This window comes from Chaetodon trifascialis, chromosome 12 (assembly GCF_039877785.1).
Source record: "Chaetodon trifascialis isolate fChaTrf1 chromosome 12, fChaTrf1.hap1, whole genome shotgun sequence".
NCBI lineage: Eukaryota > Metazoa > Chordata > Actinopteri > Chaetodontiformes > Chaetodontidae > Chaetodon > Chaetodon trifascialis.
This window is the reverse complement of record NC_092067.1, coordinates 16,317,452-16,344,324: the sequence shown is the minus strand read 5'-3', so window position 1 is coordinate 16,344,324 and position 26,873 is coordinate 16,317,452. Positions and strand designations below refer to the sequence as shown.

The following is a 26,873-nucleotide window of genomic DNA, read 5'->3' as shown; positions in this document are numbered from 1 at the left end:
AGTTTGTTAAAGAAAAGCGTTTTGGATTTCAGCTCATTCCATAATTTATTTGTTAATTTAACGTTTGATAGTGGCTCTACAGTTATCATAATTATCGTTTATCGGTGCTGTAAGAAGGACATGACTCAAAGTGAAAAAATGCATCCTCCCTTTAATCGGTTCAAAGATGAATTTTCACCCAATTTGTGTTTTTTTAAAAAAGAAAAACATCAAAACATTCATATATAATTTCCTTTCACTGCCTGTACATTTAAAATTAAAAACGGGACTGCTTCACCACTGATCTCAGTATATGTTTGGACTCATGTACATTAACAAACAGAAGAAAGGAGATCAATTCTGAAATCAATCAAACCACTCAGAAGCATTTCCTGTCTGTGCTTGGGAAGAAGATGGGCTTGATGGCAGCGTTCAGTAGCGACCTGTGAAACCAAAACACAATCGTTTGACCAGCCCAAACACATCGCAACCGGTCAATAAAACACCTGATAATTTATGAGGAGCACTCACGCGGAGAGTAAGACCGTGATCTGGACCGAGACCTGTAAGCCCCTCTGTAGTACGGTGAAGGAGATCGCCTTCTGGAACGAGACAAAATTAAGTTTCCGTTTTCTGCCTTTTTGTCAATTTCATATTTTATTAAAAAAAAAAAAACATTGACAGTCCCACACTCAGTGGTAGTCTGCAGCATTACGGTAAAAAGATTGAGGTAGTCACCTGTATGATCTGTAGTAGTCTCTGTCGTCATAGCGGTCGTAGCCACCTCGGTCGTATCCGCGATCATATCCGCGGTCGTAGTCACGTGAATAGCGCCGAGGACCACTTGGACCCCCTCCACCACTGCACAGAAGACAATGTGAAGATGAGATTTTGTTCGGATTTCTCACTTCATTAGATTTACAGTTCTGCTGTATTTTATTTTTGCAACTCCAATCCAATTTGAAAAGACAATTCAATATAAGCGTTCCTGTGCTTCACCTAATCTGTGCTTATTTCTGCCTGACTGGTTTTGAGGTTTCACTGACTCTATTCTGGGTTTAGTTTGTAACTTTGATTTAGATTCATTAATAACACAATTTCTGTTCATGACATGACACATGCAGCTCTGGAGGAATGGATTGTCCACCTATGATAACACACTCTATGACAGCTAAATTTGCCACTTTAGTTAAGGTGAATTAAAGTAACCAGAGCCGAATTGAATTGCCAATGATGAACAGAGGCCTAGAGTATCCACCTTCCAAAAATTATGCTTAATGGCACTTTTATGAACTTTCCCCAGGACAAACTGGACGATTTTGTTGCCCATGTTCTCCACAGATTGACTATTGATTGAATATGTTTTCTAATTATTATGATTAATCCACACAAACACTCAGTGTGTTTCAGATGGCTTACTATGTGGGCCGGCCCATGTAGATTCCAGGGGTGGGGGTGTGAGGTCTTTTTGTGATGGAGAAGTCCACTCGGATCCTCCGACCATCCAGCTCCATGCCGTTGGCTCGTTCCTTTGCCTGACAGTCAACACATGCATAACTGACCTCTCTTGACCCAGAAAAGCTTCCAAGAACAAGTTTGACGGGGCCCTTTGTCAACTCTCATTCTTATACCTCTTTAGCGTCATCTTTGTTCTCGAAGTAAACGAAAGCAAAGCCTCTGGAGCGCCTTGATTGCTGGTCATACACGATGGAGACATCCGACAGGGGGCCATATTTAGAGAAGACTTCCCTCAGATCCCTCTCTGTGGTGTACAAGCTCAGGCCAAACACTCCCAGGCAACAGTTTGGATCTGGATTAGCCTGCAATTTTAGAGTTATTAAGGCTCTTATATGACATGATATGATCATATACTTGGATGTAATAAACCACTGGAAGAGTCCTTCACATTCAAAACAAATGAGTTTATTATTATTATTATCATTAACTCAAGAAAAATACTCTGAGACATTATGTAAGAAGAACACAAGCAAAGCTGACTGACCTTTAGATATATGACAAACATCTTGTACCGACCGGGTCCACTGAGCACTTACGCGGTTGCCTATGTGCCTGCGGCGGTTGGACATGGGTGAGCGGCTATGGCTCCTGCGCCGGCGCTCTCCACTGTAGGACCTGCTGTGAGATCGCCGACGATAGGACCTTGAGCGGGAGCGAGATCGGCTATAATGTCTGCGTGAGCCACGATGGGAATGGGACCTGTGCAGACAGAAGCATATTGATATCAGTTCTATGGTAATTCACACCAAATTGCTCTACAACTGGAGTTTTATATCCATATAATTCCAAACAAACTGTCACTCACCCAGATTTCGACCTGGACCGAGACCGAGATTTTGAGTGGGAGTGGCGGGAGCCTTCTTTTGAATGGGCAGGTGAGTGAGCCGGGGAACGGCTCGCAGACTTCCCGGAGCCCCGTGGACTTACGCTCCTGGATGCAGAGCGAGACTCCTGAACGAACCACACACACCAACACGCCTCTTATTAGCACCAGTGAGAGGACAAACTGACAAATTTGCCTTAATATTTATATGATAAGAATTTAAACTAGCCTGTGAAAGCACAGAGAAAAAAAAAAATTAGGACTTTGGATAAGGAATGCAGGTTTTGCAGTCATGGATAATATGAGAACAATATGATTACATTAATTACTGTAAGTTAATTGAAAACATGGTGAAAGAACAGAACATTTGTGAGTTGTGTAAAAATTGTAATGATTAATCTAATGTGTGTTGTATTCATTAAAAAGAACATGCACGCATTTGACAAACAGACCAGAAAATTACTTAGCGCAGTGACCTTATCCAGATTACTTCCTTAACTTCATTTCAGTAACTTCATTACTTCACATTATTCTTCTTTCTTCAATTGTCTTAATTCTTCTTACTTCCCCCATCTCACACACTGCCCATACTTCTTCCCTCCTGCTGTTTTAGCATGCATTCAACATTTCAGCTTCACACATCTGAGCTTCATATTACTGAAAATAAAGTGGACATGAGACTTCTTCCGTATTTTCTTCGTCCAACCTTAACCTTTATGGAAAAGAAAAGGATGAAGAATATATGACTACAATTAAAACTGCACCCTCATTCAACTTTTAATGTGTTATTACGATCTTATGACATGCATGGGAATGTTTAAGAGCACATAATACAAATCTTTAATGTTAGGTCAATAAATATTTCACATTCAGTGGTTTTACATTCACTATTATGTCCTATCTGCCACTTTCAAGAAGAAGCATCTTAGATGCAAACACAAGGAAGGTCTGATCATCTTTAAAACTGCACTTTCATCTAATATTTCCACTTTGATTGTATATTGACAATTTGGTAGGCTGTCAAACATGAGGCTATTTAGATCAAGAAAACAGAACAAACAATATTCACTCATGCCCATACACAATCACAAAAAGGCAGAGAATAATATGAGCTACCAATCGATGAACACTTTTAATTCAAATGCATTTTGCTCTTTCTTAAATGGATCCTGTTGACATAATTTCCGTAAAGTGGCCTCTAAGGCATAAATGTGTATCACAAACCACTGAATGTGAGCAATACCTACTCAGATTTAATTAAATAAATCTCGAAAATGCCAAACGACCTCAAGATGCTGCTGCTATTCATTTGCATTGACTCGCATCAAGACATGAAACCTTGGTAGCCATGTTCAACACATAAGCTGTGGATATAACAAGACTAATGACACATCTCCCTGAAAGTGGAACCATTTTAACACAGTGACACACAAACATATGTAGTCCTGGTGGCCTGGCATTGTTAATTTACTTAAAATAAAATCATAAGTGTTAGGATAATAAATATGCAACTGATGTCTGACTTATTACAAAGTATTTATACTCTCATCTGTTCAGAAAACTGCCTCCATATACTGTGAAAATCTACTAAAATCACGTCATGTGAGTTGCGATTGGTTATAGATGATCACACTATGAAGCCAATATGATGCTGTGCAAGCTGGACATAACTTGCAGAAAATAATATATGAGGTGTGTGAATGAAGAGTGGTTTTTGATCCACTGCAAGTTGTCCTCAGTTTTAGATGTGCAGACATGGTCAGCCCATTGGCAGAAGGTACCAGTCTGCCATGATAACATGGCGACCTGCTGCTTGCAGAATGGCACCACAGTGTTTCCAGGATACAAGGCTCATGTGCGAATTAATCCAAATGAATGAGGAGAAATCTTGAGGCCGTTCGTGTTTTACTTGGTTATCATGTTTAACATCATTAAAATCAAAATGTGAGAAATCATGACGATACTCTAAGACTGTTAGCAAATGTACATTCACATCACTCAATCCACATAATGTCTACTGTGTCAAAATGCAGCTTTCTGACGTTTTAAAATTACTAAATTAAATGAATTACTGTGGAGAATTAACCTATAGTCGCCAAAGAACAGTAAACATTGCTTTGTGTTTCTGCATACAGACTGTGATGTTATATGCAAGGTGTTTAACATGTCTGACTGCTTTTAGAACTCTATTTATTCAGGTCGCTAACGTTAAATCATGCTGGTAAAACACCTGGCTAACGTTAAACATTCAAATCATCACACTGATCATTCACAGGTTGGGGTTATGATAACTGGGTTGGCTAAAGCTGGCGTCTTTGCACTGCATCTCTCGTTCAGGGCTGTGGCCTAGCTAACATTGATAAGCTAGCGTTTGCCAGCTAGCTAACAGATATTAGCAGACGATATCTGTTCCATTTAGCCATGAAATAATATAACGGTATAATTTAATTATACAATATTACCAAGCAAGCATGAAAACGTCATGTTTCATTAATTAAACAAATAATATCCCAGTAACAGATTTCGACTTGCGCTAGCTAGCTAACATTAGCTAACCAGCGTTAGCCAACACAATATGAGGGCTGTGGGCGTTACCACTTCAGTGCCTTAAAACCGAGTCATTTTATACATTAACTCAATGAACACGTCACACTCAAAGCGGCTCATACGTACCCGCTCGCCGTAACCTTTGCCGTTATCGCTCATTTTTAGCGACACTAACACTAAATGACAGGTTTTTATGCACCGGTGCTAACCAGCGAGCTACAGTCTACAACATGTGTCACTATGCTAATGAGCGTGTGGCGCAGCTGCAACTGTGAACGTGAGCTCCCACGCCCCCTCAAGCCACCGCCGGTCCTGGTAAACAATTGCATTCCTCCATAATGTTTGCAGTTTCCTTAACGAAGCTTATGAGAAAGTTTGCTCAAAGCCCTTTTGGCTTTTAACAAAATAAAAGCACTAATAGTTTCAGATCAAATGAAGACATTTATTTAAGGGCTTTTTATGCAATTCTTAAAAATAATAATCATAATAATAACAATTGTTGTTAAAAGATGTACGCCTCCCACCGGTCACTGTTTCATCATTTCATGCTCTCACCTGGCAGCTATCGTGTTTTGGAAGACTTTTCACACGTTGTCATCAGACGGACTGAATGCCATTAACACCATAGCACAGTGCTAAATGTCTCTTCCTGCTATCTCTTCCTCACCTGTTTCTTCCTTTTCCTCTTCCCCCTGCAGCTTTATTTAGGCAGTGAAGAGCAGAAAATGATACCTGGAGGTAAAATGAGGCTGTTTATTCCAGCGTCAAAGCACTCAGAGCCACTGTAAGTGTTACTCACTGGCTTAGAAAGTGGCAGGAGCAGGAAAGCGCCTCATAGACCAGAGCTGCAAACTACATCCTTGATTTGATTTGGACTCTTGTCAGTGCAGTAGAAGCGTTTCAGTAAAACCCCAAATCATTGCACGCTGGTAAATGCACATAAAGGGATGTTTCATTTTCACACACATTTGAACAGAAAAGGACTGAAAGCAGTCTCGAGTCCACGGACCATAATGCAAGACCTCTGCAAGACAGAGGCGTGACAAACCCACAATGAAGACCATTACCTTTACAGTTGCATTTTCTTTATTGAAAGTGAGCAGAGGCTGAGAAGGAGGCAGAAAATGAAACAAAGTGATTCAGAGATCAGATGCAGAAATCTAATTGTCAGCGGCAGGCACAACTTATCACAGTGCTAATTTTAGTTATATTAGAGAAATGCAATTTCTCAGTTCTTACTTGCCTTTTTATTTGCACCATATGACACGTTTATCACAGATCAGAAGTGAGTGAACACAGTCTAAAAGTACAGACTAGAGTTTGTGATGATAATACAAAATACTAAGAGAGAAAAGTGAAATTGCTGTAATGTTGCCCATATTTTCTACTTAAGACCAGAAGTTATAATTAACCCTTTTCCACATCTGACATAACCTGAGAGCAGATTTAAACAGAATACCAGACTCTGGATCCAGTTACTCATTGGCACCTGCATTGGGAAGTAGAAAGAAAATATAATCAATCACTTTGAGTGCAAAGATTTCTTTCAGTCAGTCTATGTGTAAGTACGGAAGCCCTGAATGGCCATGGATCAACATATTTTTTTGCTCCTTTTTACCGTGATAACGAGGTAATATTCCACCATTTTATTGTTATAACGACATAATATTCCACCGTTTTATCATTATAATGGGATAATATTCCACCGTCTTATCGTGATAACAACATAATATTCTACCGTTTTATCGTTATAACGAGTTAATTTTCCAGTGAGGTAGGATGTCAAATCAACCCACCGAACCAGACGGTGCTCTGCTGCCCTGAACACCACCGACTGAAGCCAGACCTGGACATGCTCTCCTGCAGCTGCACACTCAGTAAGTTGAGCCTGTTCATGTGTTTGTTTGTACTCTTGGTTTGACATCCTACCTCACCGGAAAATTAACTTGTTATAATGTTAAAACAGTGGAATATTATGCCGTTATAACGATAAAACGGTGGAATATTATCTCGTTATCACGGTAAAATGGAGCGAAAAAATTATGTTGATCCATGGCCTTTTAGGGCTTCCATATATAAGTTCACCTACCGCAGTTATATAGGACATTTATCTTATGAAGATCTAGAATACTGGGCCCATCTCTCTGGCCAATGGGAATGTAAGGATCAGGTTTGGGGATGATTGTTGGTCCACCATCTTCAGAGAAGGCATATCTGGATGAAAGATAGAGAAGTATATGGTGTTGTGACGCCAAAGCAACACATGCAAAAGCTATAATTCTGTCACATCAAAGAGCAGCTCACCTTCCATAATGCATGACAGAGCCGTAGTCATACGGACTATTGAGATTGTTTGTCACCTGTTTCCTGAAGTTGTGCATTTGGTCTGTCGAAACATAAAAGACAAAGGACATAAAACGCATTTGGTGAGAAAAGGAAAAGAAAATGCTTTCAGTAACATAATGTCGGGAGGTGATCATTCACCCTCACCTGGCAAGATGTTTTTCCATACGATTGAGACGTAGTGGTCTCGGTCTGAGCGAGACTGCTCGTGCACAAAGCCAAGGGCGTGCATTAACTCGTGGGCAGCCACTCCTGACCACATGCACCCAGGGGTCTGCAGCGACAGGGTCTGGCTTCCTCCAGTCTGCCCCAGAAACGACCAGCAGCTTAAGGTGCGGAACAGAAATGACGTGTCACCATCACAACGCAAAATCACACCTCAGATACCACACACACAATTTCAAGACATGTAAAAGCCACGTGTCGGGGGCCGTGCTCACCCATATCTGGGCTGAATATCAAGGAAGTTGCCTTCATGAGTGCGTGGAACAAACTTAATACACGTTTCAGTGGAAATGTCTTGCATCCCATTCTCGATGGTGATTCTGTCCATGTCATCTACCGTAAAAAAAGAGCAAAGTTAACCAGAAAGGTTTGAACTCTCAGCGCCTCCCACCTCTTTAAAGCTGTGGTTTCTTACCATATAGCGGAGAGAGGATGTAGGGGACATAAACAAATCCATCAATGGATTTAGGCCACAGACAGGCATTGCCAGGGCAGGTTATGGCACTCCGTATATATGAGCTGGCAATATCTCCCTCTCTGAATGACAGTCCTCGGGGGACTCGCAACCCTGTTGAGAACAAAACATTTAATTGGGCCAAACTTATAATAAAAAAACTTGAATCGTAATATAATTTGCATCTCACTTACTGCCGTTGACGATCAGGATTTGATCCATTGCGTTCATTTCATCACGCTCTGTGAGTTCATCTGAACACAAAGACAGATTTAAGAGTCTTCCTCTGTAAAGTATTATTTACATGCATGTACAAGTAACTTAAGCCCACCTGAGTATTTCCTTTTCAACCTCGGCTTCGCCTCGTGCACTTCAGTAGAATTCTGCAAGACAAAGGCGCATTACAATTACAGGCTGCAAAGCATGACAAGAGGAAAAAGGGGTATTTGCTGTGAAGTACTTTCTCTTGGTACTGACCTTAAGAGGTAGAGCGTACGCCTGGGTCAGCAAGCCAAACAAGATACCCAGAAGGATCATGGTCGAACGCATTGTTGTGTTTCAGACTGGTGCACCAGGTTCAGTCTGCAGTCTTCCAATGCAGGCGCTAAATGAAGTCCTCCCCTCCACTGAATCTATATACCCACTTCTCCTCCAGTGCTCTGTACTGATTGGATGCATGTCCTATGATGAAGCACGATTAAGACCCCTCATCATCCACTGTATGTAATTTGCTCAAGTCCCCTGCTGATCCGTAACAGGTGGTCCTGATGCTGACCTTCACTTGTGCCCTGTACTTACTGTAGCACATGTTAAGATTCAGCACTTTCAGGAATGAGACGCTTAAAGGTGTTTTGCTGTTAGACGTGCTACAACTCAGCAGTTGCTGCCTGGGGAATAACCGTCCACCCAGTCCAACAGACAGGCAATTTGTGTCTGACTGTACTAGCAGCCAGTGATTTTGTGATAAACTATCATCTGATAACTGTCTTGACAACGATCATTTGGTCACACAGGTAAGTATATAAAAACAAAGCCTTATCCTTCTCCAAATATTATTTCCATGTCTATCAAGGGGCCAATTTGAAGGGCATGGACTGAGGAGGGAATCCCACGTGTTGGCAGTTGCCTCTGTGGATACTGCACGGACATTAGTACTCTAAAATTTCTGTATCTGAGTTAAGGATGCATGGTTTCAAGTATGGATACATTCACGTTTTGTCATACCACAAACTGGTTCTTCATCCAGGTAAGTGTTTTCTTCACTTTTCCACTGATTAAAATATCCTTAAAATCGTGCATTTGTTAAATGTTATAACATGACCCATTCCTTAATTCTTCAATAACCTTATTTTACTGTAGCATTATGTGTGCAAGCATGCATGCAGGTAGGATTACATGTTCTTCAAATTCAAGGACACTTGGACGACCAGACTATTCAGTATTTTTTCCCTCTTTATTGTTGTAAAACTTCACAGCCGGGCTCACTTTCTCAACCTTCTCAACACCAGCTACATGATCTTGTTTAAAACACACAGGATTCAGATGCACACAGAGAAAATGCTGATAGAAAGCTTGAATCAATCTTTATTGAAACTGTTTCCATGATTTCATATGCGCTTATGATATTAGCTTTCAGTACATTCCTGTCTCATCTCAAATCCGTTTGGTTAGTATTCATCCACGTCACCTGCGGAGAGAGAGACAGAAAGGAATCAGACATTTGACAATGAGATGTTCACTCGCTCTGAAAACATGGAGGTTAGTTCAGGATGTTTGGTACCAACCACACTTATAAAGCTTGTTGATTTTCAGCTTGTCGATGTGGCTCAGAAACATCGTCTGGCCCAGCCTTATGTTCTTGCTGTTCTTAGGAACGATGGTTGGCTCCCCATCCTGAGAGTAGGCGTACCTAAAGATATACATATTATATGCTACATTATAATACATGAACCACAGTAGAATATATTGGGTGATCTACATCAAATGATTACTTACATCCCAAAGTGCATGATTGAGCCATAGTCGTATGGCAGGTCCAGATTGTCTGTCTTGAATTTCTCAAAGTTCCTCAACCGATCTGTTGGAAATTACTGCATAGTTAATATTTGTGAGTATTCATTTTGATTTTGCAGTTTTTCTATATGCTGCAAATCATTGTACATCTTTGATATATAAGCACAGTTAATTCTACATATGTTTTTTTATCTACAATTTGTGGAGATCTCATTCCCCCAATGCCACCACCCTTCCCGCCCCTTTGAAATTACCCCTCCAAATGTTTGACCACAAGACGGTGACATAGTTGTCCCGGTCGAAGCGGGACTGCTCGTGCACAAAGCCCAGGGCATGCATGAACTCATGGGAAATCACTCCAACCCGGACGCAGTCAGGGCTCTGGAGAGACACAGTCTGTCTTCCACCACGCGCTCCAAGGTAGGACCAACACCTGGATTATTGATAATTGAAGGTTTATCCATTTCAGTTCAACTCACATAACTCAACAGAACTGCTGCTACTTAACTCTGCATTTCACTTCTCTTCCAGGCAGAAAAAACATTTTGCCCGTGGAGTAATCAAACTTTCAAAGCAAAGGCTCTCACCCAGACTTTGGCTGGATGTCGATGTAGTCTCGCTGGTGGGTCCGAGGAACAAACCGCACACAGGTACCTTTCTCTACGTTTTCCATCGCTTTCTTTATCAGCTTTGTCTCCATTTCAGCTGTTCATTTAAATGTTAAGAAAGAGCGGATGAGGAACAGACAATATATAAGTCATTAAATACAAAGTTGGTGAATTTCTAAAATGTAGCAGACTGTAATGCATTGCATTTATTTACACGTAAAGAACTAAAATAACGTACTGTAATCAGGTGAGAGCTTATATGCAACATAGACGTGTCCATCCACTGACTTAGCCCAGAGGCAGCTACGAGCAAAGCAGACTTTGGAGCGCCTTCCAGAAGAAACAGCAATGTCTCCCTCTCTCAGACTGGTAGTGCCGTCTATGATTCGGGAAGCTGTGACATAAATAAGAAAAAATTGAGTCATTTTAGAAGAACAGGAGCTCATACGTTACATTAAGTTATGTACATTGCAAAAGAATTCAATTAAATTGTGTGCAACTTACTATGGAACTCGTTGGCTTTAATGATTTCATCCATTGCTGTCCCATCACCGTGCTCTTCACGTTCTGAAAAAAAGAAGAATTTTTAGTTAGTATGTGCGTTTTTACAGCTGTCACACTTACACTGAAGTTTAGATTAAATCCAAATTGTAAGCACCTTTATAGCCAATGGGGCCCCATTTTGGACTGAAGAAAAATTTCTGCAAAAAAAGACAGATAAAGTGGTTGGCAAGTCTGTCGCAGTCATTGAATTTCTTAAAATCCCACTCCATTCCCATGCATATTTACCTGAGCATGTATGGCAGAGAGACAGGTGGAAACCACGCACAAGAGGATAATCCGCTCCATCTTTGCCAGTCAGATAGGTCTTCAGTGTTGCCATTTTACCTGCACTAACACCTAGCTTTATAGGTGTCCCCAAACACTGTCCTGAGATAATACCCATGATTATCTCTGGTAAATTACAGGGTTACTGTTATTTGTTTGTGAGTGAGTTTAATCCCCAAATTAGTTTGATTCTTTCATAAACAACAACTCCAACAGCAGGATAATGTAAGGTCCAACAGAGTGTAATAACAGCTCCACTTCAATGACTAGCTTTAAATTAAAAGGTTTAATGTTTGGCACAGGTTCAGTGCAATTTTTGGCTTTAGATGTCTCATACATTTACCAGGAGTGCTGTTTTCTCTCTACTGAAGCTAAGATTACCAAGAGTTGACATGCTAAATTACGCTGCTAATTTCTGCTGATGTGTAACTCGTGCTAAACCTGTGTGTTAATGATATATTCTCATGCTCAATACATTGTTGAAGGAAAAAAAATTACCGCCCGAACAGGGACTTGAACCCTGGACCCTCAGATTAAAAGTCTGATGCTCTACCGACTGAGCTATCCGGGCTCTGACACACTCACTGGAAGTACTTCTTATGAGTGTTAACGAGCGAACAATCCGACCAGACCTCAAATCCTGATTCTAAAAGGTCCACAATTCCTGAAAGGTAACCACTAATTTAGTAAAGCATGATATCACGACCATACTTTATGACCATACATTTCTAACACAACACGAAAAATCCACGGCACGGTCCACGGTTCAACTTGTGTTACCCGTGCTAGCTAACTGTTAACATTAGCTAAAATTGCAAGGTTCCACGTCGGTGGCTAACTTCCAGCAAAGTGCGTTAATACTAAAATTGCGCATTGTCAAGGGAAATTACCATTAATGTAAAGAAACTGCTATGGAAGCTCGCCACCGTCACTATGGTGAACTAAGATACGTGTTTTAGCGTTGTAATACCTCTTCTTTATCTGCAGCGACCAAAGAGCTGCAAGATGCCAACAAGATGCCAACAAGATGCCAACACTCACTGACTGGAAAGACAGAAAAGACTGCGTGCTGAGGAAGTGTGTTTTTCGTATCTATTGCGTTGACTTGCGTTGGAATAAAGTGTAAAAATCATAAAAATTTCGAGTCAACCCTTTATATCAGGGTCATGTCTGTGCCCCTCCCCTAAATCACTCAACCTGAAACGGTGTGGCCAGTGAATGAACAGCATCAGCATGGCATCTTTTTACCCAATAAGTGGCCCAATGGTAGGCTACCACAAACACCTGAACCAAATCAATCCTTTATTTTTTCATTTTTCTTTCTTTCATTTTCATTTCAGTGAGATTTAAACATGAGACACTCGCTCCAGCATGCAGACCAAACACAATGACCCAGCCACCTCTCAAACATAGGCCTGCCTTTCTCACAGCACACATTTTGACTTATCTATTGGACCTCTCTGTTGAAAAGTTGCAATATTTCATCCTTACAGGAAAGAGATCCCAAAGCCCACTCTTTTTACATGATTAACCTGAGTTGCTTCAGTGTCCACACCTGTTACCCAGCAGCTTTCAGCCCTGCTTAAGTTTGGTCAATCAATATACACAATTATACTGTTCTTACTTTGTTCACTTTATGTTTGCATATTGAGACCTGTTCTCACTCGCAGTGCCAGAAAAACTGAGCATAGTACAGATGTGATGATGGACAAAAGTGGAGTTGTTGATCTGTTGCAGCAACTGAGCTGCAAGAGAAAAGTCATCCGTCTCAATAACTGAGTGGTCAAAGCTCTGCGGACAGGTCAGGTGCTGTGCTTTGTGCAAAGGATAGATAGGATGCCCTTTCATGAATCAAAGTTGATTTCACTATATATTTATTATCTTTCAGAGATCAAAGGAAGAGGAAAGGAGCGAGTTTGTCAAACAAGGTGAGGAGCCTCACTGTTGAGTTTCTGAAGGTGAAACGAGGCCAAGGCTAGTAATATAGCAGGTAAGGGAGGTGTGGAGGTCTCTACATACTGGTAAAGCACAAAGTTTGTCATTTTTGCCAACAGCACAAGCTTTGATCTGTGCACTAACCACAAATCAAGGAGAAATCAGAGCAAACCCATTTGAATCAAAATTGACATGTTTGTCACGTAGATTGGCACATTTATTCTTATTTTGAACTTTATTTGATAGGCATAATCAGTTTTGTATAGAACCAAATCAAGTGTTTGATTTGATCTTGTCTCAGAACCACTTGTGCCTAATAGTCCAGCAGGATAGCTCTGTGGACTGCCCTGAGGGGGAACCTGCAGTACTAAGCAGATTTGCTCAACTACTGTGATTACACACAATTTTCATAGCGGCAGTCAGTCCATCCACCAATTCACCAAGAGTAATAGTAGTTTACTTGAACATTTCAGGGTTTGTTTTTTTTGTGTGTTTTTTTTACTATAGTTCTACTTCTCTAGATTTCAGAGGGAAATATTGTACTTTTTATGTAAACATTGTGATGTGACTGTTGTAGTATTGGACACATATAAACATTGCATGATTTTTATTTTCCCTGCAGCAGTTCCATTTTTTTGTTGGTTAAATATTAATGAGTTAAGTGTTTTGGAGTATGTTTGAGACAAATCTTTATTCAGGCTTTGTGTGCTTCTTGCGCAAATTTGCCGTGAACGTTTATTCAGTTAAGCTTTGTTGATGCTGTCGGGCTTCCGTAGGTAGAACCGGAAGAGGCAGAAGTTAGCGTAACGTAGACCAGCTTTTTGAGTCATCCATTTATGGTAAGTTATTTGCTATTTGTTACTTATTGTGACTTATTAGTTGTAATTCACTTAAAGACCTATTAGAAAAGCTGGACAGTGCAGTCTTTTATGGCCGCCATTAGTCACCACCAGCTACACGTGTCGTTCAAGGAGCACATAACGCCAGTAATATTACATCAGCAAAGATAACGCTAGCTTTATAAAGAGTAAAATGTACGCTGTTACCGGCTCATGACAGTAGTGTTGTCATGTCCGACAGAAAGGAGAGAGTGACTAAGTTACTAACAACACACTAGTGTAGTTAATTATTGTGGATTAGTCGGGACGAAGGCTATTATTTTGGATAACTCCAATCAAAAGTTACAGTATGTTTCTCTGTCTCTATTGTCTGAGCAGATCATGAGGTAAAAACACAACAACGACAATGACGACTTGCGCCGACCACCGCTCCATCTTTGACTTGTGCCCAAATGATGAGGCTTTGATTGGGCTGAGGGAAGTGAAGCCCGTCCTGGAGCAGGCTGCTCACTCTGACCCAGCCCCGGACGGTATGTGGGAATCATAGCTGTAGTAAAGACAATGCCCTTAGTTTGTCTGATTGAAACATGTCCTTGTATTTCCTTCTTTTTAGAGTTGGAAGAGAAATCACCAGAGGATGACAAACAGCGGGAGTCCAGCCTGGTCAGAGAGGTGTCAGACAAGATGGTCTGCTCAGCCTGCAGGTGCCCCTTTAACAACCGTGAGGAACAGGTGAGAGCACACCTTCAAACACTGCTCTGTTCATTAAAAACAAACAATAAAAGGGCTGTCGATTGTATTGAAGACTGGAAACAAGGGGTATTCTGTGGGTCCCAATCTGTACCCTCACCACTAGATGCTACTAAATACTACAATCTTGTCCTTTAAATTTCAGATGGAGCACTACAAGCTCGACTGGCATCGGTTTAACTTGAGGCAAAAGATGTTGGGAATGGCACCAGTCACAGCTGAGGAGTTTGAGAGGAAGACTGGAGCTGGTGAGGAGTCCGGAGTCCTACACATCTGTCTGGGCCTTTAATGAGAAAGCAGTGATGGGCCGTCGACATTTGTAACACTTGATTGATTTTCAGTGTTTGATTTACAGGAGACATGTCAAGTATCTCAGGCTCTGAGTCTGATTCAGAGGAAGAAGACTCGGACAGTGAAGGTTGGGGAAAGAGCAACAACGTCACTGGTACAGATAATGAGACCTCAGCTGAAACCAGGTTAATTACGGACCGGCCCTCCAGCAAGGTCTTTTTCCAGAACTCAGCAGGACAGTATCTATCAGTGTACCGCTGCATTCTGCAGGGCAAGGTGAGTCTCAGCACGGAGCAGGACAACGTGTGGTCTGCACGTTAACAGACCTTTCATTTTTTAAATTCTAATTTCATGTTCTGTTCCTGTAATATGTCAGTCAGATGATGAGCCAGCAGGATCCTCCCTGAAAGCCATAAGTAAGAAGACTGTGTGGGTCATTATCATGACCGGTGGAGGCCACTTTGCTGGCGCTGTATTCCAAGGGTGGGTGGACAGTTTTTTTGTTTGTTTGTTTTTTAGCACCTTAGATTACACATCATGGCTTGAATTGTAATTGTAGAAGGACAGCCAGCTCAGTAACGTGTAAGCATCAGCCCAACAAAATGTATTTGTTTTACAGAAGAGAAGTCCTTCAGCACAAGACTTTCCACCGGTACACAGTGCGAGCGAAGAGAGGCACCGCTCAAGGACTCAGAGACTCTCAGAACCGCAGTCACACGCCCAAGTCTGCAGGAGCTGCTCTGAGGCGACACAACGAGGCAGCGCTAGTCAAGGTGAGATTTTTCATTCATTTAACAGCACTGTCATGCTTTCTTTTGCAATGATAGACATGAGGTTTTCTATTTTATTCACAGAGGACAAAAAAATAAGATACTCTTGAAGGTTGATGTTCTCGCACGCGGCGAATGATGATTCATGTGATCGTCATTAGTCATGTGTCCAAAGGTTTGTATTTATTGTATACATTTTATTTAAACTCAGTTTCATCAATGAATGTAGTTCTAAAGTTGGAAAGCACATCACGTAAAATGCTGTGAAGTCATTCGTTGTGGTCCACTCTTTGTAGGAGTTGCTGTTTTTTCTACACTTCAGTTATAAGTTTTTCATGTGCATACCCTAACCCTTTTATAATCTTTTTTCCAGGACATTCAGGATCTCCTGGTAAGCTGGGCTGAACACTTGAAGGAGGCCTCTGCGATATTTGTACGAGCCCCCAGCTACAATAAAACCATCTTTTTTGGTGGTCGCGCAGCTCCGCTTGACAAAAAAGATCCCAGGATCCGCACACTTCCATTTGCCACACGCAGGGCGACCTTTCGAGAGGTGCAGAGGGTACATGAGGTGCTTTCCACCGTCCATGTTTATGGTAAGCAGAATTATATCCTTGGAGTAATGACATGTTATCTGCTCGTTGTCGTCCAGCCAAGGTATAATCAATACTGTGTGCAAAATATCTTGATTAGGGAAAGACACAGACATGTCTGCAGTCTTCAGTCCATCTAAGAAGGCATGGAAGAAATCTGTCAAATCTACAGCACAAATAAATACAGATCAAGAGAAAGGTAAGCTTACCAACTCTGAATTTTAGTGCTGTGTCAACACTGTTAATTTACTGTGAAATGTGGTATTACAGTACTTTTTCTTTATTTTTTTACATCAGCAGAAGAAAATCATGATCACTCAGATACAGAAGAGGGTGGAGAGATCCAGCTGGAGATGGTGGAGCTGACAATAGGAACTCTGGACCTCAGGGAGTATGAAACCTGTCCCTCCAGGCACAGGAGAAGGAGGAGAAGAAGGAAGGAGGAAACCAAAATACAAAATGAGGGTAAGCCCAGTCCTGTGTGTCATCAGTAAGAGGCTGTAGCTACATTATAGAAATCCAATGAATGCTTATTTATCACACAAAAGTTGTCCGAGGTTTCTGAAATTTCATATCCACGTGTGACAGAATTGAGTAACACAATGGCAGACAGTCAAGAGGAGGAGGTGGTAGAGGCTACACCAGCAGGAGACACCCCTCAAGAAACACAGTCCAAGAAGAGGAAGAGGAAAGCACAGAGTAAGAAACAGCTGGAAGGTGAGTAAGAGCATATTTTTAACTGTAGTTCATTATCTTGCACCTGTTTCTTTTGTAATATCTAATGTTTAGGATTCTTATTATTGAGCTTTGCTTGTCCCGTCTCTTTTAGAAATTGTTGACGAGTCCTGGGAGTATGGCCTGAGGGATGCCCTGTTTACAGCGTGTAAGGTTGGGGATGTGGACGCTGTACGCAGTCTCCTCCAGCTACCTGGAGAAACGGCAGAGAGTGAAGAGCGGCCGGAGAGCGACCGTTCTGATGTCCAAAGTCCTCTCTCTCTCCTGAACAAGCCCATAGACTCGTCCGGGTTCACTTTGCTGCATGTTGCCTCGGCAGCTGCCCAAAAGGCCGTGGTCAGGCTGCTCCTGGATGCAGGAGCAGACCCAGCCTGCAGGTATGAAAAATAATGTAAGTGTAGTAAATGTAAAATTTCAGTGGGAAAACTTGCAGCAGACTCAGACTCTTACGCAATACTCTCTTACAGGGATAACAAAGGGCAGACCCCGTATATCGTGGCCCCTGACAAAGACACGAGGAACGTCTTTCGTAAATATATGGGTGAGAATCCCGATAAATACGACTACGCCAGGGCGCAGGTACGAGTGTACAGTCTAACCTTTGACATGCATCCCATTAAATAGAAGCAGAACATTAACATATAAAGTCATTTAATTTTTTCCCCCGGCGTAACTCAAGGTCCCCGGACCACTAACGGCAGAGATTGAGTCCAAACAGCAGGAGAAGAAAAAGGCTCAAAAGGTGTTGAGAAAACAGCGAGAAAAAGAGCAGAAGGAAGAAAAGAGGAAACAAGAGCTGGAGGCAGAGGAAAAGAAAAGGTTTGCATCTCTGACTGACCGTGAAAAGGTGAGCGAGCATGTATTTAATCTTTGATATTGAAGTGATTTAAAAAAAAAAAAAATCTTGAAAATGATAATTGTTTCCTTTTTTTGATTTCTAGAGAGCTCTGGCAGCAGAGAGGAGGTTAGCAGAGCAAGTGGCCTCAAAAGGAGTCAGCCTCTCCAATGTCAAGTAAGTCCCCCGAAGAGCCGACTCTCAGTTCTAATATGCACTCGTTAAGCATGGCTGGAAATGTTTGGGTTTTTTTCTCAAATAAAAAACAGTTTTGGGGGGGTTGTCTTTGTCACCAGGCGGTGCTGGTTGTGTGGAGAGTCTCTGCTGGGCAAGATCCCATTTCAGTACCTGGAGTATTCGTTCTGCACCCCTCGCTGTGTCCAAGCACATCGCAAAGCCAACGCTCCTCCAGGCAAGACCTAAAGAACATTATAGATGGAAGGAAGCTACCTCATTAAAAGTGATTTTTTTTTGCAGCCTTGTCTGATGTGGTAGTTTATTGCCGAATGTCCCCTCTGGGCGGGATCAATAAATGATTATCCTATTGTCACATCTACGCTTCAAATATGATTTTATCATGGCAGATGATTGATGATCAACCTGGTGCATAGACTCAAAAACATAATGTAATACACTGGTAATTTATTTACAGTATCTGCAGTAATGGAAAAGGTAAAAAAGCAAATGCAATAAAAAAAACCTTTAATACTGTTTGTACATCATTGTCATTATTTCCACGTGTCAGTGAATGAATTAAAGGGACAGTTCACCCTAATATCAAAAAGGCCTGTTTTTCCTCTTGCCTGTAGTGCCATCCATCCATAGATTGTTTTGGTGTGAGCTGCAGAGTTGTGGAGATACTGGCTGCAGTGATTTCTGCCTTCTCTCAAATATAATGGAACTAGATGGCACTCGGCTCGTGCTGACCCGCTCGCTAAAGATCATCCACAGACTGTGTTGTCTCTCACTATCACTGCACAGAGGGAAGTCTGCATCTACTCCCCGAACCTGAGTCTGACATTGCTGGTTTGTGGAGATTAGTTAAAAGCTAACAGACAGTAACTGGATCATGATTTCTGGAAAGAGACACTGCTGTATTTTTTTGACATTCAAGAACATGAAGACATCTCTACCGCTGATATCCTCAGAACTCTGCAACTCACCCCAAACCAGTCTAGATGGATAAACAGCACCACAGGTAAGAGGGGGGAAATATTTTTGAATATTTTTTGAAGTGAACTGTCCCTTTGAAGACAAAATGGCCATTGGATCACCGTTTGACAGAAGCAGCTGTGTCAAAGGATAAAGCAGATGACATTGGATCGATAAAGCATTTGCTAAAAGTGAAACACTGAAATCTGAAGTGATTAAGAATAATGATGCCACAGAAATGATGCGTTTCCTCGTGTCAGCTGAATTGTTCGGAGGACTACATCGCTCGAGTGATTTCTTGTGCTTTGAACAGATATATGAGGATGTAGCGTTCCTTCAGTTGAATGTTGCTGCGTGTTGAGTTTTGCGACAAAACTCAGCACGCTCTGTCAAGACTTTCCAGCAGTGGCGTTGAGCAGAGGCCGGTCCATGAAGAGAACTCGCGGGTGCGCTGGGGCCCCCTCCAGCTCCAGCACTGTGATGTTATTGGGCTGGGTGGTGCTGAGCAGGGGTCCAGGGATGTAAAGAGTCTGTTGAGGGCCCCTGGCTGGCCAGTACCGTCCCAGATTCACACCATTAATCCAAACCTGGCCCTGATAAAAAGATGATAGCATAAGAAAGGATACAGTCATTTTGTTCCTTGTATTGGGCTGTAAACCCTCATACAAATTCAGTGCATTGGTGCCAAAATGTCCTCAAAAGTTAATCAGCATTACCTTCTTCCATTCATTGAGCTTGAGAAAGGTGTCCCAAGCCAGGCCGTTGGGCTGTAAGGTCCCCATGTAGAAGACCGGCCCAACTGAAGGTTCCTTCAGAGGGCCAGGAGAGGCCTTCTGACTGTCTGAATGAGGCCACCCACCAGCGATGGCTCCATCAATGTCCAAAGGGTAAATCTTCCAGTCAGTCAGCATATCTTTGCCCAGGAACAGGTTGCTCAAGAGGCCCTGCAGTACAAATACTGTTCAGCAGCTAATACTTGTGCTTTGTGAGTGCAGGTTTTACTCTAGCCAAGAAAGAAGTCTTCAGTTTTCAGAATCATTTCAAGTTTTAGTCTTTGTGGTTTGTTCCCAGCTCTTCACAGAAACTGTCCCTGGTACCACGGCTGCATCGGCGATGTTCTGTTTGGTGCCCTTGAGACACAAGACCCCATATAAGAGTCCACAATTATTACTGGAGGAGCACTTGTACAGATCGGTTTTACGTGAATTTCTGTCAGTTTATCCATGACCGGTCTACCAGAGTTCAAGCACTCTGGGGTCTAATCTCTACATCAGAAGGGTGCATACAAAGCATTTTATTTGTGAGTGATTGTTATTGTGATAGTGATTATTTACTGTATGACCAGATTGATTACAAGGTGGGAAAGGACAAGTCTATTTCAAGGGAGTGTTCTGCATATGTTCCATCGTCTGTTACGATTGATGTTGTTCAGCCACTTCTGGAGTTCTGCCCGATCATCTGGTCAAGGGCTGCTGAAAACATCTAAAAAAAGCTTCAGAGCGGCCAGATAAACTCTACAGTGCTGTTGAGATGCATAAAAGAACATCTTGATTAACTGTGGTGGACGAATTTAAAATCCAGTCTTCTGTTATTCATGCAAACCATCATCTGGAATAACAACGAACGTCTTTTGTGGAAAAGAAGCAACCACTTTCCGGAAGCTCTAAGAACAGAGAAAAGTTAGCCTTATGGTCATTTATGTATTTTGTGACCTTTCAAAGTCTAGTTTAAGTCAAAGGGGAGGACCATGACATCAATACTTTTCTATTTCCTTTGTTTTAATAAGGTCAAACCAAAACAAACAAAGGAAAGGGTTGTTTTAGTAGTTATTATTAATGTTACGCATACAATACTGACGTTTGTGGGAGCCCAAATAAAAGGGGATGTAAAGACAATCTCAGCAGAACAGAGGTGAAAAAGAGATGACGGTGTGTGCAGAGAAAATGTATTTAGTCTCATTGGGAGCAGACTTTGTTCTCTTGCCTTGTAGTCATTGATCTTACTGCCAAAGTTCACTCTGCCCATGTTCTCTACGAGGATGTCCACAGTGTCCCCCTGCTGTCCAGAGATGTTCGTCACAAGCACGGTGTCTCTCTCCAACAGGCCCTGGAAAACCTGTCCACAGAGAGAGAGAGAGAGAGAAAAAAAAAAAAAATCAAAAATCTGACATAAGCAAGCACGCTCGGTTTTAACCTGTGATGTTTTCCCTTTGCCCGATCCGACAATCTGATTGGCTAGCAGACACAAAAGATCATTGTAAAGGCTTACCCCATTGACGGACACATATGCACGGTCATGAACCCCATTCAGTGGAGAGATAAGTGGCGTGGGCTGCGAGAGGTCCCTGGGCAGCGTGGTCCGATAAAGCATGTATCCATAGTACTGAACACAATAGACATGACAGGTTGCAGACACAACAGTCTAGAAGTTCTCCACGTTTCAAGAGGTTTACTGTCACTACAGCACCAGTCCCTCCCCTGTTGTTGCCTTCAGACTGACCCCATACCTGTTTCATCTCTTCAAACGTCAGAGGGTGCTGGGATTTCACCGGCCCCAGGGGTGAGAGGGTGTTCAACAGCTCGCTGATGTTTCCAACCTGGAAAAGTGTGTCTACTATTAAGATCGAGATCTGGCTCATTATCAGACACTTCACATGCTTTAAAACCTGAAGTGGTAATACCTTTTTCAGGTTGACGAACCCATAGGCAAACTTGGTGGTTGCTGGTGGCATGGGGCCAGAGGGGACCTCTCTAAACTGCAGAGAAACGGCGATGCATTAATTATATCTCACGCATATGTACGAGAGTAATCAGGACATCAGCCTTAGTGGGGGGCAGTTCGATCAGTGGTACCAGCTTAATGACATCTCTGATGGCCAACAGCTTCTCCGTGGGGTCTCCTGCCTCAGACAGCGGGGCATCGTAATCATAACTAGTCACCACTGACCGGAACCTCGTGTCATGATCGGCGCCTACAAAGAGATGAGTTAAACCACAAGCCGCACGTGAGGTGATCCAAAACAGACGCCGATAATGAAAACCAACCACTTTACCATTCCAGTAGCCAAAGTTAGTGCCTCCTTCAAACATGTACCTGAGAGGAGAGAGGGGTAGACTGCATTACTTAGCAGCAAAACGTGTTCAATATTTTCATTATTGTTCACAAATCTATGAAAAGACCAAAATCAACAACAATTGGACTGAAGAGTAGGATGTGAGTTGATTCCAGCTACACTGTCATGAAAATAGTCCCCATCAAACACATGTTATGCTCCTGTTTGAGTTCAGTTCGCCCAGCTGTCCTAAAAAAAATAAATTTAGGCAAAAATGAAACCCGTGACCAGCCAAATGTGTGAGTGTTTGGGGAGACATACATGTTGACGTTGGCCCCCATGGTTAGCATTTCTTCTAACACTCTGCTGACCTTCTGAGCATCGACCACGGCGTGCCGATCCCCCCAGTGGTCCAACCAGCCAGTGTAGAACTCCGAGTTCACCTTTGAGACCATTTAAAACCATCACACGCTTGGTTTGATGACACAGTAATTATCAAGGTGGATGAATTAACGAGTAACTAACCAGAGGCCCTCGAGGTTCAAACCGTCTTTGCCGGTTGAAGGCTTCAGTTACGTTGTTCTCTGTGTCAGGAAATAAACATTAGAAATGTAAATGTTCCCTATGAGTATCCTCAGACAGTAGATCTCGCCATCTTCTTCATTATTTTCATGCACCTGTGCCAAAGTCCACTGTGGCGTATAATCCCTGCAGACTCCCGCATGTCATCTCCCTGTCTGTGTTCCCGTCCGTGGTGAACAGGACCGTGTCCTCGCCCAGAAAGAAGGTGAACAGGGTGCGCAGGTGACGCATGTAGTTGTAGTCACAAGCGTAGTAGCTTCCATATTCATTCTCCACCTGTCGCCAAAGAGGATCATCAAAACCAACAGCAAAACACTGACTGATGGAGAAAGCTCAATGCTCTACCTGCACCGTGATGATGTTGCCCCCGTTGATATACAGCCAAGGCTTCATTTTGGGGAGAAGAACAGTCAGCCAGTTGCTTACTGCCTCGACGTAATCTGGAGCAGAAGGAAACAAATAAATGCTGCGTTATAATTAAAAAAAAAAAGACAAAGACACACACAGGAGGTGTCTGTCATACCTGTGTCAGCTGAGCGAAGTATGATGTTTGGTTTCTGGAGTAACCACGCTGGCAGTCCGCCCTGGGAAGGAAGAACATCATGTTTTCTTTTAACAAAAGATCAACAAGAAATAGATATTCTATCAAATACAAGCTGTTGGAGATCACGTCTCTGATTTCTGATCTGAAGTCTGCTGTTCTGACATTTATTCTACATGTTGTAATGAGGACAGAAACATTTTACAGTTAAGAAACTTTCGATCGAGGTTTAAACATTTTATGAGGAATATTTAGGTGATAAAAAAAAGTATAAAACATAGTTAACTTCACTGTAGTGCCACGAACCAGTTTTGCTCCCACAGCTGTTCAACACAATAACCAGTAACAATAAGCAGAAGTTCAATTTCTCACCATTTCCCACTCTGCGCAGATGTACGGTCCTGGACGCAGGATGACCAGGAGACCCGTCTGATTGGCCAGATCCAAAAAATGCTCCAGGTCTCGGTCCCCTGTGAAGTTGTGGACCCCCTGTGCAGCTTCATGGAAGTTCCAGGGCACATATCTGTGGAGGCAGAGCCGACCCCTCACAGATGAGAGAGAACATGCCAAACGACCGTAAAAGTGCATTTTTTCAGAGTGTGATGAACTTACACTTGGATGGCATTGAGTCCAGTCATGTACATCTTTACCAGCCGGTCCTTCCAGTAGTCCCGTGGGATTCTGGAGTAGTGAATACTGCCTGAGATGTACTGGAAAGGCTTGCCATCTTTGAGGAAGCAGTTGTTTTTGTAGTCTATAGAGAATGATCTTTCTCCTGAGACCTGAAGGAGTTAGAGGAAGTTTGCATTATATCACTCTGAAATGACTCTTTCCATTACGCACAGGGTGGTGTTCAGCATCTGTCTGCAGGGGGGGAATGTATTAACATTAGATTAGACAATTTCCCGTTTATAAAACCCAGATCATGAAAAACACGTTCCCATCTGAAACGGATAAGAAAGTTTCCAGGAACTGCAAATCTGTGAGCGATCAGGTGACTGGGCTATTATTGAAGATGCTGTCTTTCTTACCAAGTTTCCACCGGCAGCCAAACACGCAGCGTTCACTCCAATGAAGAGTAAGAGCCCAGCAGCCATGTCCGCGGGCTTCCTGCGAGACCTCCACCCAAACTAATACATCACTAATCTGTCCTCAGGTACTACGATTTCATGTGTGTTATTACAGCCATGCTGCATTCAGGTCAACACTGCTGATCACTGGTGGAGGAACACTATCTTCTAAAGCACAGCGCCGTCATGTGATTCTCATTGGGCAGCTGCCGGGTCCTAAACTCCGCCGGGTTCAGCTCAACCTTGTCCTGGCTGTATGCAAGCCCCACCCCCACAGTCTATGTGTCCCTCCCCCTCTTACTGCAGCTCTGCTCTGCCCCATTCAAGACAATACTTTTCATTAGAAATCCAGTCCTCTGCTGAATGCGACCACCTGAAAGATGCATTTATTTAGAGGATAAATAATAAAGAAATGCTTGCTGGAGATTCTGTTCAGCCCACTTTGAGATGATGAAACTTAGTTCGGTTTATTGGAGGTTTTGATCAATAGTCAGTGCATAACCTACAGTAGATGGTGGTCCACACACCCCCAGTTTGGAGCAGCACCAGCAGCAGCAGCACTGGTTTAGGAAGCTTCTGCTGTAGACTGGGAGCAGCAGCAACATGTATTTTAGGCACCAAAGAGGCCCACCAGAAAAAAATCAACATTAGTTTCAGTGTATGCTATATTTTGAATAAACCCTAAATAAGAGTAAATTTCCAAAGTTAATCAAGATAGAAATAAATTCAAAGTACGTAACTGTGTAGGCTGAGGGAAAATAGAGCCACCATATGATACAATACTGTCCCAACATGCAGTCATCCTATGCATTATATAGGTTGACAACAGTTCCCATTGTGTTTAGCATGGCACAGTAACAAAGCAGCCAGTTCAGGAACGGTTTGCTTTATTGGAGCTGCAGGACTCTGTGTCTCTGTGTCTGTCCGTCTTTCCATGTTGTCTGAATGATGGTTAAAAGTCACCATTTAATCCTAAATCTGACATGCTTATTTGAGAGTTTGTCATTCTTTTTCAAATAAATGTGGACCTTTAATACCAGGATCCTGTGACTGTCAAGATGCTGAGATAATGTCAGTGTGATGTATTAAAAGCATTTGTAGTTTTCTTCTAATAAAAACTGAATGTGTGCGATAAAGCCACATTCTTATACAGAGCACTAGATGGCGCTTCAATACCTTGATGAGAACCAAAATGAGCCGATAGTTTTGTCACAGATGGGACAGTTTCAAAAGAAAATGTATTGAATTAAATTATCAAATCAAATCATGGGCCTAAAAGTTTTAGGCCTTAATCCTTATAAAAGAAGTTTTTTTAATGGTTGTAATATATTCTAAGGTAAAAAAAAAAAAAAAAAAAAAAAAAAAAAAAAACAACCTCCAAACACTCAGAGTTCATTAACACTGATCCTTAAACACACAAACCATTTCAGAGCAGCATGAGTATCTCAAAGTCTGGACCAGTTATTCACTAATATTTTCACTCATTCCCCCCTTCGCTGAAGTAGTCTCAAAGGCTGGTTTTGTGCCTGCTTAATTGCATTTTTCCATACAAACAAAACACAGCGAGTGGGCTGACACACTCAAAGAAAATCAAAGTTGTTTCCAGTACACATTTGCTGCTGGCCTGCACGTCATTATGGTTACAGAGAGCTCTTAAGTGGGAGTGAAGTGGCTGATGTTGTAGTGCGTAATGGGAAAAACTGTTTATCTCTGTCTGTCATGTAAACACAAAGAAGTTAATCCTGGTAATTTGGGTTAATAACGCCTGCATCTGCCTACTGGCCTGTCATTTTGTTCACATGGCTCTGCGCGCACACACTTTTTCAGATGCTTTTACTCTTTTTTTTTTTCAGTACCACTCCCTCAGCAGTAATGATTGTCTACACAGTAATCTTGTTTCCTGCACTGCCTCTTTATTCATCAATCTCCATTTTAGGAAGATTTTAAAGGAGGGGTGCTCACAATTGCTAATGGCAGCTGATCTCAACGGCAGATAGAAGAAATGCTCTGGCTCTGTGGCTCATTAGCCCACTGTCTGACGCAGCTAATTGTCCTGCGAATGAGAGGAGGAACGACATACATGGGCTTGTAATTTAGTTATGAGCGTGATAGTGCCTGAGGAGAGCTTGTCAGTATCCCATCTTTGGAGCCCCTAAGCTTGTGGAAAATGGATGTTTAAGCCACAGAAAAACCCAGTGACTAATGCACTGAGGACAGCACCACTTACTGAGATACCCGCAAGAGTGGAGGTCTGAAGGGAGTGACTGAGACTAATACAAACATCAGAGAAACAGTGTAAGTCGTGAGATCAGGTTGCACTTACTACACTACACATGGGTTCAGAAACTCTTCGTTTGACTTGCAAAACACCATAGTCAGCCATTTAATTA

General features: G+C 42.2%; 5 protein-coding genes and 1 non-coding gene across 9 annotated transcripts; 1 reads left to right on the top strand and 5 right to left on the bottom strand.

The window, feature by feature from the left end:
* Positions 1-198: 198 nt before the first annotated feature.
* Positions 199-5,225, bottom strand: tra2b (transformer 2 beta homolog). Of its 2 annotated transcripts, none has more exons than XM_070975612.1 (8): positions 4,994-5,225; positions 2,303-2,448; positions 2,034-2,196; positions 1,611-1,799; positions 1,399-1,514; positions 718-840; positions 511-581; positions 199-422 (listed from the first exon to the last, which is right to left on the bottom strand). In XM_070975612.1, the coding sequence occupies exons 1-8, from the start codon at positions 5,024-5,026 to the stop codon at positions 412-414; spliced, it is 852 nt and encodes a 283-aa protein (XP_070831713.1). In that variant the 5' UTR covers positions 5,027-5,225; the 3' UTR covers positions 199-411. The 2 variants fall into 2 exon arrangements, with proteins under 2 accessions (XP_070831713.1, XP_070831714.1); XM_070975613.1 differs by having other exon boundaries at positions 511-578; positions 4,994-5,113.
* A 1,723-nt stretch (positions 5,226-6,948) lies between these two features.
* On the bottom strand, positions 6,949-8,438 carry hce2l1 (high choriolytic enzyme 2-like 1). The gene is made up of 8 exons (XM_070976555.1): positions 8,367-8,438; positions 8,221-8,272; positions 8,084-8,143; positions 7,851-8,003; positions 7,651-7,768; positions 7,358-7,536; positions 7,172-7,253; positions 6,949-7,081 (listed from the first exon to the last, which is right to left on the bottom strand). The coding sequence occupies exons 1-8, from the start codon at positions 8,436-8,438 to the stop codon at positions 6,949-6,951; spliced, it is 849 nt and encodes a 282-aa protein (XP_070832656.1).
* Positions 8,439-9,519: 1,081 nt separating this feature from the next.
* Positions 9,520-11,359, bottom strand: hce2l2 (high choriolytic enzyme 2-like 2). Its single transcript, XM_070975726.1, has 9 exons — positions 11,300-11,359; positions 11,169-11,211; positions 11,015-11,077; positions 10,749-10,904; positions 10,490-10,607; positions 10,157-10,335; positions 9,885-9,966; positions 9,674-9,798; positions 9,520-9,576 (listed from the first exon to the last, which is right to left on the bottom strand). The coding sequence occupies exons 1-9, from the start codon at positions 11,357-11,359 to the stop codon at positions 9,557-9,559; spliced, it is 846 nt and encodes a 281-aa protein (XP_070831827.1). The 3' UTR covers positions 9,520-9,556.
* Positions 11,360-11,836: 477 nt separating this feature from the next.
* Positions 11,837-11,909, bottom strand: trnak-uuu (transfer RNA lysine (anticodon UUU)). The gene has a single exon. It is a non-coding gene; the product is annotated as a tRNA-Lys (tRNA).
* A 2,110-nt stretch (positions 11,910-14,019) lies between these two features.
* On the top strand, positions 14,020-18,801 carry ankzf1 (ankyrin repeat and zinc finger peptidyl tRNA hydrolase 1). Of its 3 annotated transcripts, none has more exons than XM_070976221.1 (16): positions 14,020-14,112; positions 14,491-14,642; positions 14,726-14,844; positions 15,008-15,110; positions 15,218-15,429; positions 15,530-15,636; positions 15,773-15,926; positions 16,297-16,519; positions 16,617-16,715; positions 16,814-16,981; positions 17,105-17,233; positions 17,346-17,628; positions 17,719-17,830; positions 17,931-18,098; positions 18,193-18,263; positions 18,383-18,801. In XM_070976221.1, exons 2-16 carry the CDS (start codon positions 14,519-14,521, stop codon positions 18,507-18,509), a joined length of 2,199 nt encoding a protein of 732 aa, XP_070832322.1. In that variant the 5' UTR covers positions 14,020-14,112; positions 14,491-14,518; the 3' UTR covers positions 18,510-18,801. The 3 variants fall into 3 exon arrangements, with proteins under 3 accessions (XP_070832322.1, XP_070832323.1, XP_070832324.1); XM_070976222.1 differs by having other exon boundaries at positions 16,817-16,981; positions 18,383-18,799; XM_070976223.1 differs by lacking the exons at positions 18,193-18,263; positions 18,383-18,801 and having other exon boundaries at positions 17,719-17,792; positions 17,931-18,092.
* On the bottom strand, positions 18,715-24,705 carry glb1l (galactosidase, beta 1-like). Its single transcript, XM_070976224.1, has 16 exons — positions 24,445-24,705; positions 24,026-24,195; positions 23,786-23,936; positions 23,396-23,456; positions 23,218-23,312; positions 22,968-23,148; positions 22,816-22,874; positions 22,612-22,733; positions 22,291-22,331; positions 22,091-22,209; positions 21,919-21,993; positions 21,745-21,834; positions 21,507-21,620; positions 21,222-21,353; positions 19,955-20,182; positions 18,715-19,831 (listed from the first exon to the last, which is right to left on the bottom strand). Exons 1-16 carry the CDS (start codon positions 24,508-24,510, stop codon positions 19,628-19,630), a joined length of 1,908 nt encoding a protein of 635 aa, XP_070832325.1. The 5' UTR covers positions 24,511-24,705; the 3' UTR covers positions 18,715-19,627.
* Positions 24,706-26,873: the final 2,168 nt, after the last annotated feature.

Bases quoted from the DNA above. Each gene is read 5' to 3' on its own strand.
- tra2b (XM_070975612.1), bottom strand. From the start codon at position 5,026: ATGAGCGATAACGGCAAAGGTTACGGCGAGCGG. The intron at 2,197-2,302 runs GTGAGTGACAGT...CTGTCTGCACAG, and splicing joins CGGTCCAGGTCGAAATCTGG to GTCCCATTCCCATCGTGGCT. The intron at 582-717 runs GTGACTACCTCA...GTCTCGTTCCAG, and splicing joins GACTACTACAGATCATACAG to AAGGCGATCTCCTTCACCGT.
- hce2l1 (XM_070976555.1), bottom strand. From the start codon at position 8,438: ATGCGTTCGACCATGATCCTTCTGGGTATCTTGTTTGGCTTGCTGACC. The intron at 8,273-8,366 runs GTCAGTACCAAG...TTTGTCTTGCAG, and splicing joins CGTACGCTCTACCTCTTAAG to AATTCTACTGAAGTGCACGA. The intron at 7,254-7,357 runs GTGAGGGTGAAT...ATGTTTCGACAG, and splicing joins ATGGAAAAACATCTTGCCAG to ACCAAATGCACAACTTCAGG.
- hce2l2 (XM_070975726.1), bottom strand. From the start codon at position 11,359: ATGGAGCGGATTATCCTCTTGTGCGTGGTTTCCACCTGTCTCTCTGCC. The intron at 11,212-11,299 runs GTAAATATGCAT...CTTTTTTTGCAG, and splicing joins TCTCTGCCATACATGCTCAG to AAATTTTTCTTCAGTCCAAA. The intron at 9,577-9,673 runs GTTGGTACCAAA...CTCTCTCCGCAG, and splicing joins CAACAAGCTTTATAAGTGTG to GTGACGTGGATGAATACTAA.
- ankzf1 (XM_070976221.1), top strand. From the start codon at position 14,519: ATGACGACTTGCGCCGACCACCGCTCCATCTTTGACTTGTGCCCAAAT. The intron at 14,845-15,007 runs GTGAGAGCACAC...TTTAAATTTCAG, and splicing joins TTAACAACCGTGAGGAACAG to ATGGAGCACTACAAGCTCGA. The intron at 15,637-15,772 runs GTGGGTGGACAG...TTTGTTTTACAG, and splicing joins GCTGGCGCTGTATTCCAAGG to AAGAGAAGTCCTTCAGCACA.
- glb1l (XM_070976224.1), bottom strand. From the start codon at position 24,510: ATGGCTGCTGGGCTCTTACTCTTCATTGGAGTGAACGCTGCGTGTTTG. The intron at 23,149-23,217 runs GTAGAGCATTGA...CTTTGGCGACAG, and splicing joins GCAACATCATCACGGTGCAG to GTGGAGAATGAATATGGAAG. The intron at 22,332-22,611 runs GTATGTCTCCCC...CTCTCCTCTCAG, and splicing joins ATGGGGGCCAACGTCAACAT to GTACATGTTTGAAGGAGGCA.